The sequence below is a fragment of the Phoca vitulina genome, unplaced genomic scaffold (assembly GCF_004348235.1).
Source record: "Phoca vitulina isolate PV1807 unplaced genomic scaffold, GSC_HSeal_1.0 scaffold22, whole genome shotgun sequence".
NCBI classification, from domain to species: Eukaryota; Metazoa; Chordata; class Mammalia; order Carnivora; family Phocidae; genus Phoca; species Phoca vitulina.
In genome coordinates this window covers 45,656,946-45,671,283 of record NW_022589725.1, presented here as the reverse complement: position 1 = coordinate 45,671,283, position 14,338 = coordinate 45,656,946, and the positions used below count along the sequence as shown (strand labels likewise).

Here is a 14,338-nt window from a genome sequence, read left to right as displayed (position 1 = left end):
GGTTGAACAGGTATTATATGATAACCTATTTCCAAATCCCCAAACAACGGAATAAATGCCACTGTCTTTCACTAAAAATGAGATGATTTCACTGGGAAGAACACAGGAGGGTAGAAGGCAGTCACTGTTGGTAATGAGAATACACAAAAATTTGTGCTCTAGATTCTTTGTAGTTGTACTGAGTAGGCTGATGAGAACATCTCCCCCTCTCCCCCCCACTCTGCCGCCTTTTTAGCAGTTTGCCTAACTTTTGATACTAGTCATTTCCAAATAAATGTTCAGTGTGTAAGTATCAAACTTGAAAAGAAGTCACCTTCTTGGGAGCTTTGGAAATTATGTGGCAGTCTGATTTACAGAACTTTAATTGTCCTCCTTACTTTGGCTCTAGAATGAACAAACAACTGGATGCACAAGTAATAAATTTTTAAATGTCATGGCTGTTAACAATTGTCACTTTATTTTTGCTACAAAATTCACCAGAAAAAGGTACTGCAACAATCTAGTATAAAGCAAATCTTTAACCAAAGAACATGGTATAGACCTTTTTAAAATAGTCATACTTTATCACAATAACTGCAAGGAAAAATTCAAGTTCTATCAGAACCAAGCTGCAGTTTGAGGTAGTAGAAACAGATGACAGAAAAGTTAAAACAAAAACAAAAAAAAAACTAAGGAAATACTTGTTTAAAATGTAAAAATTAATTTAATACCTTTGAAAGGGCACAGGAAACTACATATCATTTTAAGAAAAGAAGGTACTCTACTTAAAAGTTAATTTAACCATACAGGAGGTGCAAGGATTATAGAAGAGCACTTTGGTTAAGTCTCTACCCTCTGTGGCTCTACCCATTCATAAGTGAGTCTCTATGCATAAATGAGTACACCAATAGTTAAAATTACCAAATATATTTCAAATGTAAAATAAAAATTATCCAAGTTGTGGTCCCTTTATTCAAATGGTAAGTTTATCCATGCAGGAAGTCCAATATCTTAAAAGGTAAAATTAAATTGCATATATCATATTCCTTCAATAGTTTGAGAAGGTCTATTGCTTTTAACAAGATTAGTATTATTCCATTTTAATACAGATATGTCAGGAGTACATAAACACAAGTACACCTGATTTACACCAGTGTTTAAACTTTTATTTCACACCATGCAAGGTCAATTATAACACATTAAAAAGTGACAACAGCTATAAGCTGCAATTTTACATTTATACACTGGAAACGTCCATTTTCAAAAGCTGAACATAATTACCATATTGTCACAACAGCTAAGCTTCAATTCAACTGTTTATACAGGTAAAATTTACTATGAAAAACAATGATTTTATATCTGTCCACATTCTGTGATACTAATTCTTCGACTAACAGACCCTTTAGGAGAGCCAAATGATTCAATCTTTTTCACAGTATCCATGCCATCCTTAACAAACCCAAATACTACATGCTTAAAGTCCAAATGTTCTGCTTTTTTCAGTGTTATAAAAAACTGAGAATTATTGGTATCCCGGCCTCGATTGGCCATTGATAATAAGCCAGGACCAGTATGTTTCACATCAAAATTTTCATCTTCAAATTTATCTCCATAGATAGACTGTCCTCCTGTTCCATCATGTTTGGTGATATCTCCCCCCTGAAAGAAGATTTCAATTAATAGGAATTCTGAATAAAATAATAAAATACACACAGATCTACCACTACACATTAAGTCCTAAAAACTCAGCTTCCTTGAGAATGTGGTTTGAAAACTAAGAAATACCCATTTCTGAAAGACAAAAATGAAAAGGTCTTTTTCCCACCCTCAATTTCTAGCAGGTTTCAAGGTATTAGAAATTTAAACCATTTTTAGGTTAAAAGTTTTTGTGGGGACAGGAAGTTGGGTGCTGACACCAACTAATATACAGAAAAGCTAAAGAAATCTTAAGAAAATTCCAGGCAAAGAGAAACACTCAAATTTCTCAAGTTAGTGTGGTTCACTTTTCTAGACTTCAACTGTGATATACAATTAAATACAATACTTACTTGGCAAACAAAATCTGGAATTACTCTGTGAAAAATGGAGTTCTTGAAGCCAAAGCCTTTCTCTCCAGTGCAGAGTGCTCTGAAGTTCTCGGCAGTCTGAGGAACAACGTTTGAAAATAATTCCATGGTTATACGTCCTAGAGGTTCATCATCTGCGCAAATGTCAAAAAACACCACAGGATTTGTCTCCTTCGATAACTCTGCTGTCAGTGATACTTGTCCTTTCTGAAGTTTCAATAAATTCTGTTGACATTCTTCAAATTTTTTTTTAAAACCATCAGCCATTTCTTTGGTTTTAAACCTCACTGCAAGCTGTTCCACTTTGGCTTCTCCATCTATTAAACAACAAAACAACACAGGGATGGACCTTAATATTAAAATAAATGTTACAAACTCTCTTATATATTTGTTATGGATTTTAGAAAAGTCCAAAAAAGTGAAAAGTAGCATTTGAATGTAGAACTCACCAGCATAATCTGAGGCAGTCCAAACTAAAGCATTGTTCGAAACATTCAAGGGTTTTAATTCCATTGTTTTAGTGATAACATGGTTTGCACACACTTTAAAAACCTGGTCTCTTCTCATTAGGATCCGGTAGTAATTCTTCATTGTATGCCAAAGAATCTTTATGTCTCCTACACCACGCTCCTTCCACTGACTGACCTCTCGATCCCATCTATAGAGTTTGGCTCTCTCTTTAAATAAAATTTCTTCATCTTCTTCTCCAGATTTTACTTCTACCTATGACAGTAGATAAAACTGTAAGCTGCTGCTTTTAACATGACAAATTCCAAAGATCCAAATTCCTCATGATATTGTTTTGCAATGACAATAACAGAATTTCAACTATAGTATCAAGATAAATGGTAATATCCAAGGGCTAGGAATACATCTGATTTGGATGAAGCAGTAAAGACCTGGTTTGTCATGAAATATTTATCTTATTAGGATTCTTCCTCCTTTTGGAAAGTAAATACATCCCTTTATTTATATTATTTGTATTTATAAATACAATCTACTATCGATTGTAGTTGAAAACTGACAAAGTAATTTGCCTAAAATAACATTCTTGTCCAGAAAATGTAGTTTACTTTTTATTGAAAGGATTCTGGCAAGTATGAGATTGGATACTTTTTTACTCCCAGAATTACGTTATGAAAACAAGATATTCTAAAAACATATGAAAAAAACTTAGTTCTTCCCAATAAGTTCATGTAGAATTTATATATATATAAAATAATAAAAAGCTTCCATTTGAAAGGGTAAATATTCTGAAAGAAATGCAAACAAAGTTAGTCCTACAAGTCAAGCCTATGTCAAGTTTTAAACTCAAAATGTGAAGTTATTAGTAAGAGTTCCATTCTTTAATAGTTACCTCAGGTAATGACACTATTGGTTCAAAATGGATATCTTCATTGTGAACTACTTCTTCATCACTACCATCTTCATCTTCACCAACTTTACTGGTTGACTGTGCTCCAAACACAGCTGCTCCAGTATTTGCCCACTGGAAATTTTTATCTGATGAATAAATTAGGATATTTAAACAGTGGTATCTAATTTTATATGCTTTTAACCCCCCTGTTACTTTCTTGAGGCCTATAATTTCCAATGATGTAACATACACTTTTATTAAAAATGCTTAAAATTATATTACTCTGACAAGTTTAACTCATATGGATTGTGAGCACACAGTACATTTAATATTGTTTATGCTCTGAGCTACAAAGATAAGATAAATTTATCTTAGGCAAATTTCATGATACTAAACTACCCAAGAACTTCCAGTAATGAAGCACGTTCTTAAAAATACATACATACCTTGGAACTCTGAACAATTAGCTCAGCTCCAAAGGTAATATACTTCATAAAACATTTTATCACATGTGAAAAGTAACTTTTGAACCTAAAAATGTCCTCTCAAAGAGGCCACACCTGCTACTTCCAAAGTAGTCAAAGCAGCCTAAACACAGGTAGGTTTTCTACCTCAACTTCTTCCTGAAGTAACTAGTGTTACAGCTTAGACTTCTTGGCCAGGTGGGAGATGGTAGCGCTGGGAGCTCACTGACTTCAACTATCCTCAAGGGATACTAGGCTGTTGGGACTGAAGACTCCCTGTTCCCATGCAGAGAAACAAAGAACTTACACGTTGGAGAAGATGAAAATTATTTCCTTCTTCATCCCCATCTCAACTGAGATGGCCCAGCCTGCTAATAATACATTCCTCACTATCTTAGAGGAAAGAAACACCTCTTAACTTTTCATCACTTGTTAATGAATCACTACCTTAGAAAATTGTACATCCAGTGCTAAAAACTCTTAAGGCAAAAATATCACAGATCATTTAAAAAGTAACTCAGCACCTTGAAGAAAGCACAAAATGAGTATCTATTAACAGTAACTCCCTCTAACCCAGATTTAGTGGTGAGAAAAAAAAAAACTTTAAAAAGAGAAGACAAAAATTCTTAGGAAGATATTGCAAAAGAGGGGTGCCTGGTGGCTCAGTTAGTTAAGCAACCGACTCTTGATTTTGGCTCAGGTCATGATCTCAGGGTTGTGAGATCGCACCCCACAATGGACTCTGCGCTGGGCGTGAAGCCTGCTTAAGATTCTCCCCCTCACTCTGCCATCTACCAATGCTCTTGCATGTACAAGCACATTCTCTCTCCCTCTCCTGTCTCTCTTAAAAACAAAAAACAGGGCGCCTGGGTGGCTCAGTTGGTTGAGCAACTGCCTTCGGCTCAGGTCATGATCCTGGAGTCCCAGGAGCCAGTCCCGCATTGGGCTCCCTGCTCAGTGGGGAGTCTGCTTCTCCCTCTGACCCCCCCTCCTCTCATTCTCTCTCTCTCTCAAATAAATAGATCTTTAAATCAAAATAAAACAAAACAAAAAACCAGAAAATAAAACAAAAAAACAGAAAACAAAACTGGTTCAGGAACTCCCAAGCAGAGAAAAATTTTTAATTACCCCCCCAAGACCCTTGAGAGGTATGGCAGAAAATTCCAAAATGTCTCAATGGTTCTTAATGCTGGGTGAATTATTAGAATCACACAGGAACTTTTGTAAGATATCAATGCCTGGGCTACCATGCCCAGAGAGCCCAATAATAGGTGTTTAAAAAAAAACAAAAAAACAAAAAACCTCCCAGGAAATTCTAATACGAATCCAAGGGTTTTTTGAAAACCACTGCTTTGAAGGGACCAGGAGGAAGAATTTTACAGTAAAAATGTAAAGATACACATGTCAATAATCAATATCCATTTCACAGTAACAGTTCTACGTAATAGTACGTAGGAGACTTCTACTATGTGTCCACGTTTAATGAAAACATTACAAAATCTGAAGGAAATATGATAAAATGGTGATTACTGACAAAGGCAGGTGATCTCTAAACAGGAACTCCCTTATTATTCTCTTAGTTTCTGTATTAAATATTACACAACAGACGTGGAATGATTGACAGACCTATATGAATAGAACTTGTGAAGAAAATGAATTTTTTAAAAAAACAAAATCACAACAAAAAATGAACAGATTAAAAAAAAAAAAGAATCACCACAGAAAAAGAATATGCAAATAAGAGAAAAAAAAAGATTCCTCTGAACTTAAAAACCAACAAAACAGAAAGTTTAAAATCAGAAAGGTCCATGCAATGCCAGAAACAACTTATAAAAAAAAAAAAAAAAGGAAAGAAAGAAAGAAAAGAAAAGAAAGATACCCACATTCTGGTGAAATTTATGACCTCTTAAAAAAAAAAAACTAAAGAAAAGCAATGAAAAAATCTAAAGATAAATCAAAACACAAACAAAGGAGAACTGACAAAACCAAAAGGTATTTCTTTGAAAAGACAGCACAAATTCCTGTCAGATCTAAGCACAAAACAAAGTGAGAAATGTAGTTGAACAAAGAGCTTGGTGAATCATCTCACTGAAAAATGACAAGTGGTGGTGAGGAGTAAATGTCATAAGGTTTGAGTCTAGCCTATTTTACACTTTACTGCAACAGTACGGAAAGAGTACTTTGAAAAGGTTACACTGAGTAACAAGCAACCTAACTCATCAACTTCTATTTGATAATTTTTTGTGTGTGGATAACTATATCCACTATAGGGCTTTTATTATCCTCTGACTTCAGGCTACTATACATTAAAATGAAAATAAGCAACTTGGGGGCGCCTGGGTGGCTCAGTTGGTTAAGCGACTGCCTTCGGCTCAGGTCATGGTCCCGGAGTCCTGGGATCGAGTCCCACATCGGGCTCCCGGCTCAGCGGGGAGCCTGCTTCTCCCTCTGACCCTATCCCCTCTCATGCTGTTTCTCTCTCTCTGTCAAATAAATAAATAAACAAAATCTTAAAAAAAAGAAAAGAAAATAAGCAACTTGGGCGCCTGGGTGGCACAGTCGGTTAAGCGGCTGCTTTCGCCTCAGGTCATGATCCCCGGGTCCTGGGATCGAGTCCCACATTCGGCTCCCTGCTCAGCAGGGAGTCTGCTTCTCCCTCTGACCCTCCTCCCTCTCATGCTCTCTCTCTCTCTATAATAAAATAAAGTCTTTATTAAAAAAAAAATAAAGCAACTTGACATCAATGAAGCTATGAATTCCAGCATAACAAAAAATACCTGAAGGTAATTTCTGAAAGTTTTACATGTGCTTCTGTAAGCGGCGGGTGCTATGAAAGAAGTGTAAGCATATGGGAGGGAAGAACGCTATTCGGATTTAATTCGGAATTAGATAAATCATGTAAGTATGTATCTTCAATAAAATTTATTCCATAAATCAAGCAACTTAGGTGGTGCTATAATCAGATATATGGAAGTCATTATAAGAATGAGAAAGTAATATGCCAGTAAACTTGAAACAATCAAGTAATGTATTATTTTCTACAAATTTTTTTTTTTTTTTTTTTTAAAGATTTTATTTATTTATTTGACAGAGAGAGACATAGCGAGAGCAGGAACACAAGCAGGGGGAGTGGGAGAGAGAGAAGCAGGCCTCCCGCAGAGCAGGGAGCCCGATGTGGGACTCGATCCCAGGACCCTGGGATCATGACCTGAGCCGAAGGCAGACGCTTAACAACTGAGCCACCCAGGCGCCCTATTTTCTACAAATGATACAAAATGCACTAAAAACAGAAAACCACTGAAAAAGATGGGAAACCTCACCAACCATAAATTTATCATGATAAATTAGTACAATCCTTATGTTCAAACTCGATCAAGGAAACTAGAAAAATAGAAAACTATAAAATCTCCTTAAAAAATACAGATGCACAAATCTTGAAATATTAACAAAAACCAAATCCAAAAGCATAAGTAAAAGAACAATGCACCAAAATCAAGGTAATTCCAACACTGGAAATATATATTCTATATTTTAGGATGGGGAAGACATCAACAGGATTTATAGTGAATTAAGAGAAAATTCTTATGGTTTATATTAATAAATGTCAAAAATAATAGAATATAGAAGCCCTTCCTTATTAAAACCCTAAACAAAATGGAAGGTGGAGATGAGGAAAGAAATGTCCAACTTAGTTACAATACTGTGGCAAAGGACTAATTCTTTCAGTTGTGCTTGATTCTGTAACATCATTAAACTCTCTCCTCCTGATCTTACCTTTAGAACCAAAAGCAAAATCCCCAGAATTACTGGAAGCCAAGTCTGCAAATGACAGTCCTGTGCTACTTCCAAATCCAAATGAAACTGTTTTGCTTTCCACTGGCAAAAGGAAAAGAGTAATTTAATATTTCATTTAATATATACTGAACATCAAAGCTTTACCCAGGACCCAGAGAGAATGTGGGTGGGACATTCTATACTACCAAAGGGGTTGGGTATGTGGTGTGCATTATTTGTCTTCTGGTTATTTCTCTAAAGAAAAGTTATAAAATACACCCAATTTTGAACTTCTTCAGTATTAAGTGTACAGGTACTATTCTCATGGAAAACTACACCAAAAGCATACCAAAAATCTTTTTTAAAAATGAGATGTAGATCTATACTAAACCTGATAAAAGAGCTATACACTTTCTGCTTTATAGAGTCTTCTATAATCTAAAACTATCACTCATTTACAGGTAGGGTTTTAGGAAAGATCTGCATAAAGAATTTTTCTGTTCTCTATTCTAAATAAGCTAACAAAAAATGAATGTCTTACTTATCTTTGGTCACCAGGTGTTTGGGGGTCTTAATTCTGACAATGTGTAGCTACATGATCTCTTAAGAGTCCTAAGCCTTACTTTCATCATCTGAAAACATAGGAGATTTTAGGTCTGAAATTACTTCCTCTTCTAACATATTAAGACTCTCAAGTACCTATAAATGATGTAGTAATTGTGCATTATTCAAGACTACTTCTGAAACAAATTACGTAATACAGACAAACAATTATAAAGGAATATAATTATAAAAGATTCCCCCTCTTCTAATATCAACTGAAATGAAAAAACAAGGAGGAAAGCATATCAGATCTTAATTACTGTAACTGATTAATTTAATGAAACAGGTAGAGAAAAAGACATTGAAGTAGTATCATAAAAATTTAACCACCTTATTTTAATATCTACAATTACTTCATATATAAATTTTAATATACTTCAATGATAATTCAAACAATATGCAAATGGCACCATTTTCACAAAGAAAATCTCCGCATAAGCAAAACTATTGTCATTTATTCTCAGGTAAAAAGGTCAGAGTCACAATGCTTCATATTCCTTAATAACTACAATTCTAACAATAAAAATACATGTTTATTATCTTTCGTTGACAAGGCAGTATGATTTTCTGGTTATTACAAATATCTCAGGCCCCTTTATACATTTCAAAATGTGTTTTAAAGGGAAGGGAGTTTTTAAAATAGACATTTGAGTCTATTTTCTCAAACATAACAAATAGGTATACCTTATGTAATGTATGCCTAGAAGGTTTTTGGAAAGGTATCAAATTTTACCTTGGCTTGTAGAATCTGCATCATCTTCCTTTCTAGTAGACAAATCTACAGGTTTGTCCACAGTTCCAGAAGAAATAGGTGGTGAACTAATAGATTTGGTAATAAAATCAGGTTCTTCAGATTTACATAAAAATGGTACAGTCACTTTAGTCCCACCTGTATACACACTGTCAGCCGTGTTAGTTATTTCCTCATTCTGAGATTTCTGCAAAGAGGAAATAACAAATAACTATGCTATTAAATACTGATTGACAAAAAGGATCACATACCCTATTTTAAAAGAAATTGAGGACCTGGGCATTCTGGACAAAATGCAATAAGCACACTTCACCCTCTCTCTCCCATTCCACGCTCCATCCTATCTTTCCCAATACCTACAACTCAAATGGACTGAAACAGAAATTACAAGTATAAAAAGCCTCTGAAAGGTGGATGAAAGCAGGAGGATTAAGAACCCCAAGACCTGAGGTATAATCTGGTGTTAAGAACCTTCCAGGGTTTTTCCTTCCCAGCCAACCTATATTCCAGCCTGGGTGCTAGAGCAGCTCCAAAACTGAAGCTGCCAATGACAGAGATGGAAAAAAGTCCCAAGAAAAGCCAACTCTCCCTGGCCAAGGGGTGGGGGATGTCATGAAATGATCCATGTGTTGAATGATCAGAAAAAAACTTTAAAGAAGCGATTCTAGCAATGCTCCAGGATATAAGGACACATACTCTTTAAAACAAATGAAAAGATAAGTTCTCAGCAAAAAAAAAATTGAAGGTAGGGGCGCCTGGGTGGCTCAGTCATTAAGCGTCTGCCTTCAGCTCAGGTCATGATCCCGTCCCAGAGTCCTGGGATCGAGCCCTGCATTGGACTCCCTGCTCTGCGGGAAGCCTGCTTCTCCCTCTCCCACTCCCCCTGCTTGTGTTCCCTCTCTCGCTGTGTCTCTGTCAAATAAATAAATAAAATCTTAAAAAAAAAAAAAAAATGAAGGTATAAAAAGAGTCAAGTGGGAATTTTACAACTGAAAAATACAATAACAGAAAGCTCACATGGAACATTTACCCAAAAAATGGTTTACCCACATTCTGGCCCATAAAACGCACCTCAACAAATTCAAAAGAACAGAAATCATACAAAGTATATACTCAGTCCACAAAGGAATTAAACTAGAAATCATTACCAGAAAGATAGCTGGAGAAATCCCAAATATTTAGAGATTAAATAACACACTTTTTAAAATAATATGTTTCCGAAGGTCTCTAGATAAGTTAAAAATATTTTTAAATAAATATGAAACTACAACTTATCAAAACTTATAAAATGCAACAAAAGCAAGGAAGGGAAACCTTTATAGTACTGAATGCATACATTAAGAAGAAGATCAATGGGGCGCCTGGGTGGCTCAGTCAGTTAAGCAGACCGAGCCTTTGGCTCGGGTCATGATCACAGGGTTCCTAGATCGAAATCTGCTTCTCCCTCTCCCTCTCTCTCTTTCTCAAATAAAATCTTTAAGAAAAAAAAAAATCTAAAATCAATAAACTTCCACCTTAAACTAGAGAAAGAAAAGCAATATCCAGTTAAAAATATTTATTTTCTTGAGATATTCTTTTGATAAATGCATTAGATAGTATGCTGCTCCCAAATATTTGGTGATATTCCAAATATCATTCTGTTACTGATTTCTAGTTTGATTCTGTTATTGTCTGTGAACATGTTTTCAGTAATTTCAGTTCTTATTGGCTTAATGAAGGCTGTCTTGGTAAAGCAAGAAGAAAAGAAAAAATGGAAAGTATAGCAGAAATCAATAAAGCAGGAAATTAGGGGTGCCTGGTGGCTCAGTCATTAAGCATCTGCCTTCGGCTCAGGTCATGGTCCCAGGGTCCTGGGATCGAGCCCCACATCGGGCTCTCTGCTTGGCGGGAAGCCTGTTTCTCCCTCTCCCACTCCCCCTGCCTGTGTTCCCTCTCTCGCTGTGTCTCTATCAAATAAATAAAATCTTTAAAACATAAAAAATAAATAAAATATAAAGCAGGAAATTAATAGAGAAAAAAAATCAACAAAATCAAAAGCTGATTTTTTGAAAAGGTCAATAAAAATTGATAAACCTCTAGCAGGTTAACCAAGAAAACAAGAAAGAAGATGCAAATTATTAATATTAGAAATGAAACAAGGGGCGCCTGAGTGGCTCAGTCGGTTAAGCGTCTACCTTCGGTTCAGGTCATGATCCTGGGGTCCTGGGATTGAGCCCCTCCTGCAGCTCCCTGCTCAGTGGGGAGTCTGTTTCTCCCTCTCCCTCTGCCCCTCTCCCTGTTCGTGCTCTCTCTCTCTCAAATAAATAAAAAAAAAAAAGAAATGAAACAAGAGCCATCACTATTCACTTTTAATTGATGGATATTAAAAGGGTAATAAATTTTAATGAATTTCATGAACACAGTTATCCCCACAAATTTGATAACATAGATGAAAAGGACCAATTCCTTTAAAGACACAACCTACCAAAACTCAAAGAAGAAGAAATAGATAATCTGAATAGGCCTACATCTATTAAAGAAAATGTATCATCAATCAATTAATATCCTTCCAGGACCAAATTGTTTCAGTAGTGAGTTCAGTAGAGGTTTCAGTAGAAAACAGAAGCAGAGGGAATACTTTCTAAGTACATTAATCAAAAATTAATAGGAGAAACAGACACATCTACAGTTATGCCTAGCAAGTCTTCTCAGTAATAAAAAGAACAAGGAAACAAAAAATTGGTCAAAGATATACTGAGACTTGGACAACACAGCATCAACTAGTTTGATCTAATTAACATAGAACACTACCCCAAAAGAGCAGCCTACACATTCCTCTCAAGTGCACAATAATCACCAAGACAGCCTTCATTAAGCCTATAAGAACTGAATATACTCAAAATATGTTCACAGACAATAACAGAATCAAACTAGAAATCAATTAATAGAATGATATTTTGGAATATCACCAAATATTTGGGAGCAACATACTATCTAATGCATGTATCAAAAGAATACCTGAAGAAAATAAATATTTTTAACTGAATGAAAATGAAAATACAACATAGTAAAAGTTTTGGGATGGAGCTGAACAGTTCCTAGAAAGAAACTTACAGCATATACTAGAAATGAAGAATGGTCTTAAATCAGTAATTTAAGGTTCCACTTTAAGAAGCTAGAAAAAGAGCAAAATAAATTGGAAACGACCTTCCATGGATCAATGAATAAACTGTGGTATATCCACACAATGGAATACTACTTAGGGATAGACAGGAACAAACTATTACTACACACAATAACTTGGGACAAATCTCAAGGGCATTATGCTAAGTGAAAAATGCCATGTTCAAAGATTATGTACTGTAGAATTTCATTTATGTGTTAGTCTGGAAAAGGCAAAAATATAGAAACAAAACAGATCAGCAGTTGCTAAAAGATATGGGTAGGGGAGGATCTGAATACAAAGGACAATATGAAGGAAATCTGGGGGTGTTGGAATTATTCTATATCCTGTCTATGGTGGGAATTACAAGAATTCAGGCATGTTAAGAACTCAGAGAAAGCAGAGACACATACACATACAAAAAAAGTGAATTTTACTTCTATAAATAAAAAAAAAAATTAGTACAAATGAAGAAAGTCCTTAACATACCTGAAACGCAAGGAAAAGAAAATTCACTCTATATGTCAAATGTTTTATGCTATCATAGCAGTATTATTCCTAATAGCCAAAAAGTAAAACCAACCCACATGGCCATCAACAGATGAATGGATAAATAAAATGTGGTATATCCATACAATTGAGTATTATTCAGCCATAAAAATCAATAAATGCATATATATATATGCTATAATGTAGATATACTTGAAAACATTAAGTTAAAGAAGCCAGACACAAAAGGCCATATATCATCATGAGTTATTTATATGAAATGTCCACAACAGGCAAACTTATAGAGATAGTCCATCAGTGGTTTCTAGGGCTGAAGGAGCTAGGGGGAAATGGGGAAGGGTGGTGACTGTTAAAGACTTTCTTGGGGTGATAAACTGTTCAAAATTGATTGTGGTAATGGCTGCACAACCATGTGAATATACTAAAAACCACTGAATTGTATACTTTTAAAATGGATGAATTGTATGGTATGTGAATTATATCACAATAAATGTTACCCCAAAAAAGTAGGCAGATTGCTTGGGTGAGGGGAAGGGTTTCAATTCAGCTCCAAATGTATCCTCACCTTAGAGTCCTTGAATGGAAAACTCAATACAGACAAATCAAATTACTTATATTTTGTTCAATACTGTATCCCCAATTGTCAGCATAGTGCTAGCTCACTAAACACTTATAAACAGAGTACACTTACGCATTTTATGCAACAGATATCATATTCAAAATTAAACTGAGTGTAGAGCAGGAACAATGCATTCTGAGACAGTGTAAATCTACATCTCTTAGAGCATATTTTAGCTTTAATGGTTTTTAGTTTTCTATTTCATCTCTGTGTATCAAAGGGTACTTGCCCTCCTCCAAAATGTATACTTTATTGTGGCTTTTTTTTCCAACCTTTATAGAGATTTATCATATTTAACTTTGGTACCAAAAGTATTTTTGCATAGCCACTAGTACTACTATTTAATGAACACTGTGATAGTGTTACAGAATATTTTAATTTATAACAATGACAAATATTTTTAAATAACCTAATTGTCACCTCAAATAAGATATTTCAACTCCTGTAAACAGCGTGGTTCACAAAATACTGACAAAATATACCAAGTCCTTGTGTGCCAGCTAAAGTGGCACCACAAGGTAGAAAAAGAATAAATGATGTACAATTCAGGTCTGTGCATCAGTACTGAAAGTATTTTTCAGTTTGAAGTTTTAAAGTAAGTAAATTTTAAATCAATAACTAATTATAAGTTTTGCACATAAGAGGCCATGTTTAAATCACTGTTTAAATTTGTATAGTCCAAATTTTTATTGATAGGACTATACTGTACTTGTTGAATGAATAGCTACATGATAAAGCCTCTACAGCTAGGAATCAGAGTAACAGCCATTAAATACTTTGTACTTCCAATGAGTCCAGGGAAACTGTTAAGTGATTTAAAATACACTTTAGATTGAACATAGGCCACTGCTGCAAAAACTTCAGATTTCCACAAATAAATCTATTTGGTTATAAATGAGAAAGTGGTATCGTTACATCAGCTGATGGCCATTAATTGTATGTGTACTGATGAATTAAGTTTAAACCTACACATCCCAGGTGACCAGCTAGACCCCTCAGAGTCAGACTATGAAGAACAATAAATTTCTTAAGAGTCAGACCATGTGTTACACCACATCTCTTTCTAGCCACAT

The 14,338-nt window shown here is 35.0% G+C and overlaps 1 protein-coding gene across 4 annotated transcripts in view; it reads right to left on the bottom strand.

Annotated features, from left to right (window-relative positions):
- Positions 1-438: 438 nt before the first annotated feature.
- LOC116641645 (E3 SUMO-protein ligase RanBP2) overlaps positions 439-14,338 on the bottom strand; it is an 81,523-nt gene continuing 67,623 nt past the window's right edge. For all 4 annotated transcript variants that reach the window (XM_032419451.1, XM_032419452.1, XM_032419454.1 and 1 more), the window contains 6 exons: positions 8,977-9,181; positions 7,641-7,742; positions 3,403-3,548; positions 2,495-2,768; positions 2,028-2,362; positions 439-1,638 (listed from right to left, as the gene is read on the bottom strand). In XM_032419451.1, coding sequence (XP_032275342.1) covers positions 1,333-1,638; positions 2,028-2,362; positions 2,495-2,768; positions 3,403-3,548; positions 7,641-7,742; positions 8,977-9,181 — 1,368 coding nt within the window. In that variant the 3' untranslated portion in view covers positions 439-1,332. The remainder of the gene's footprint in view (positions 1,639-2,027; positions 2,363-2,494; positions 2,769-3,402; positions 3,549-7,640; positions 7,743-8,976; positions 9,182-14,338) is intronic.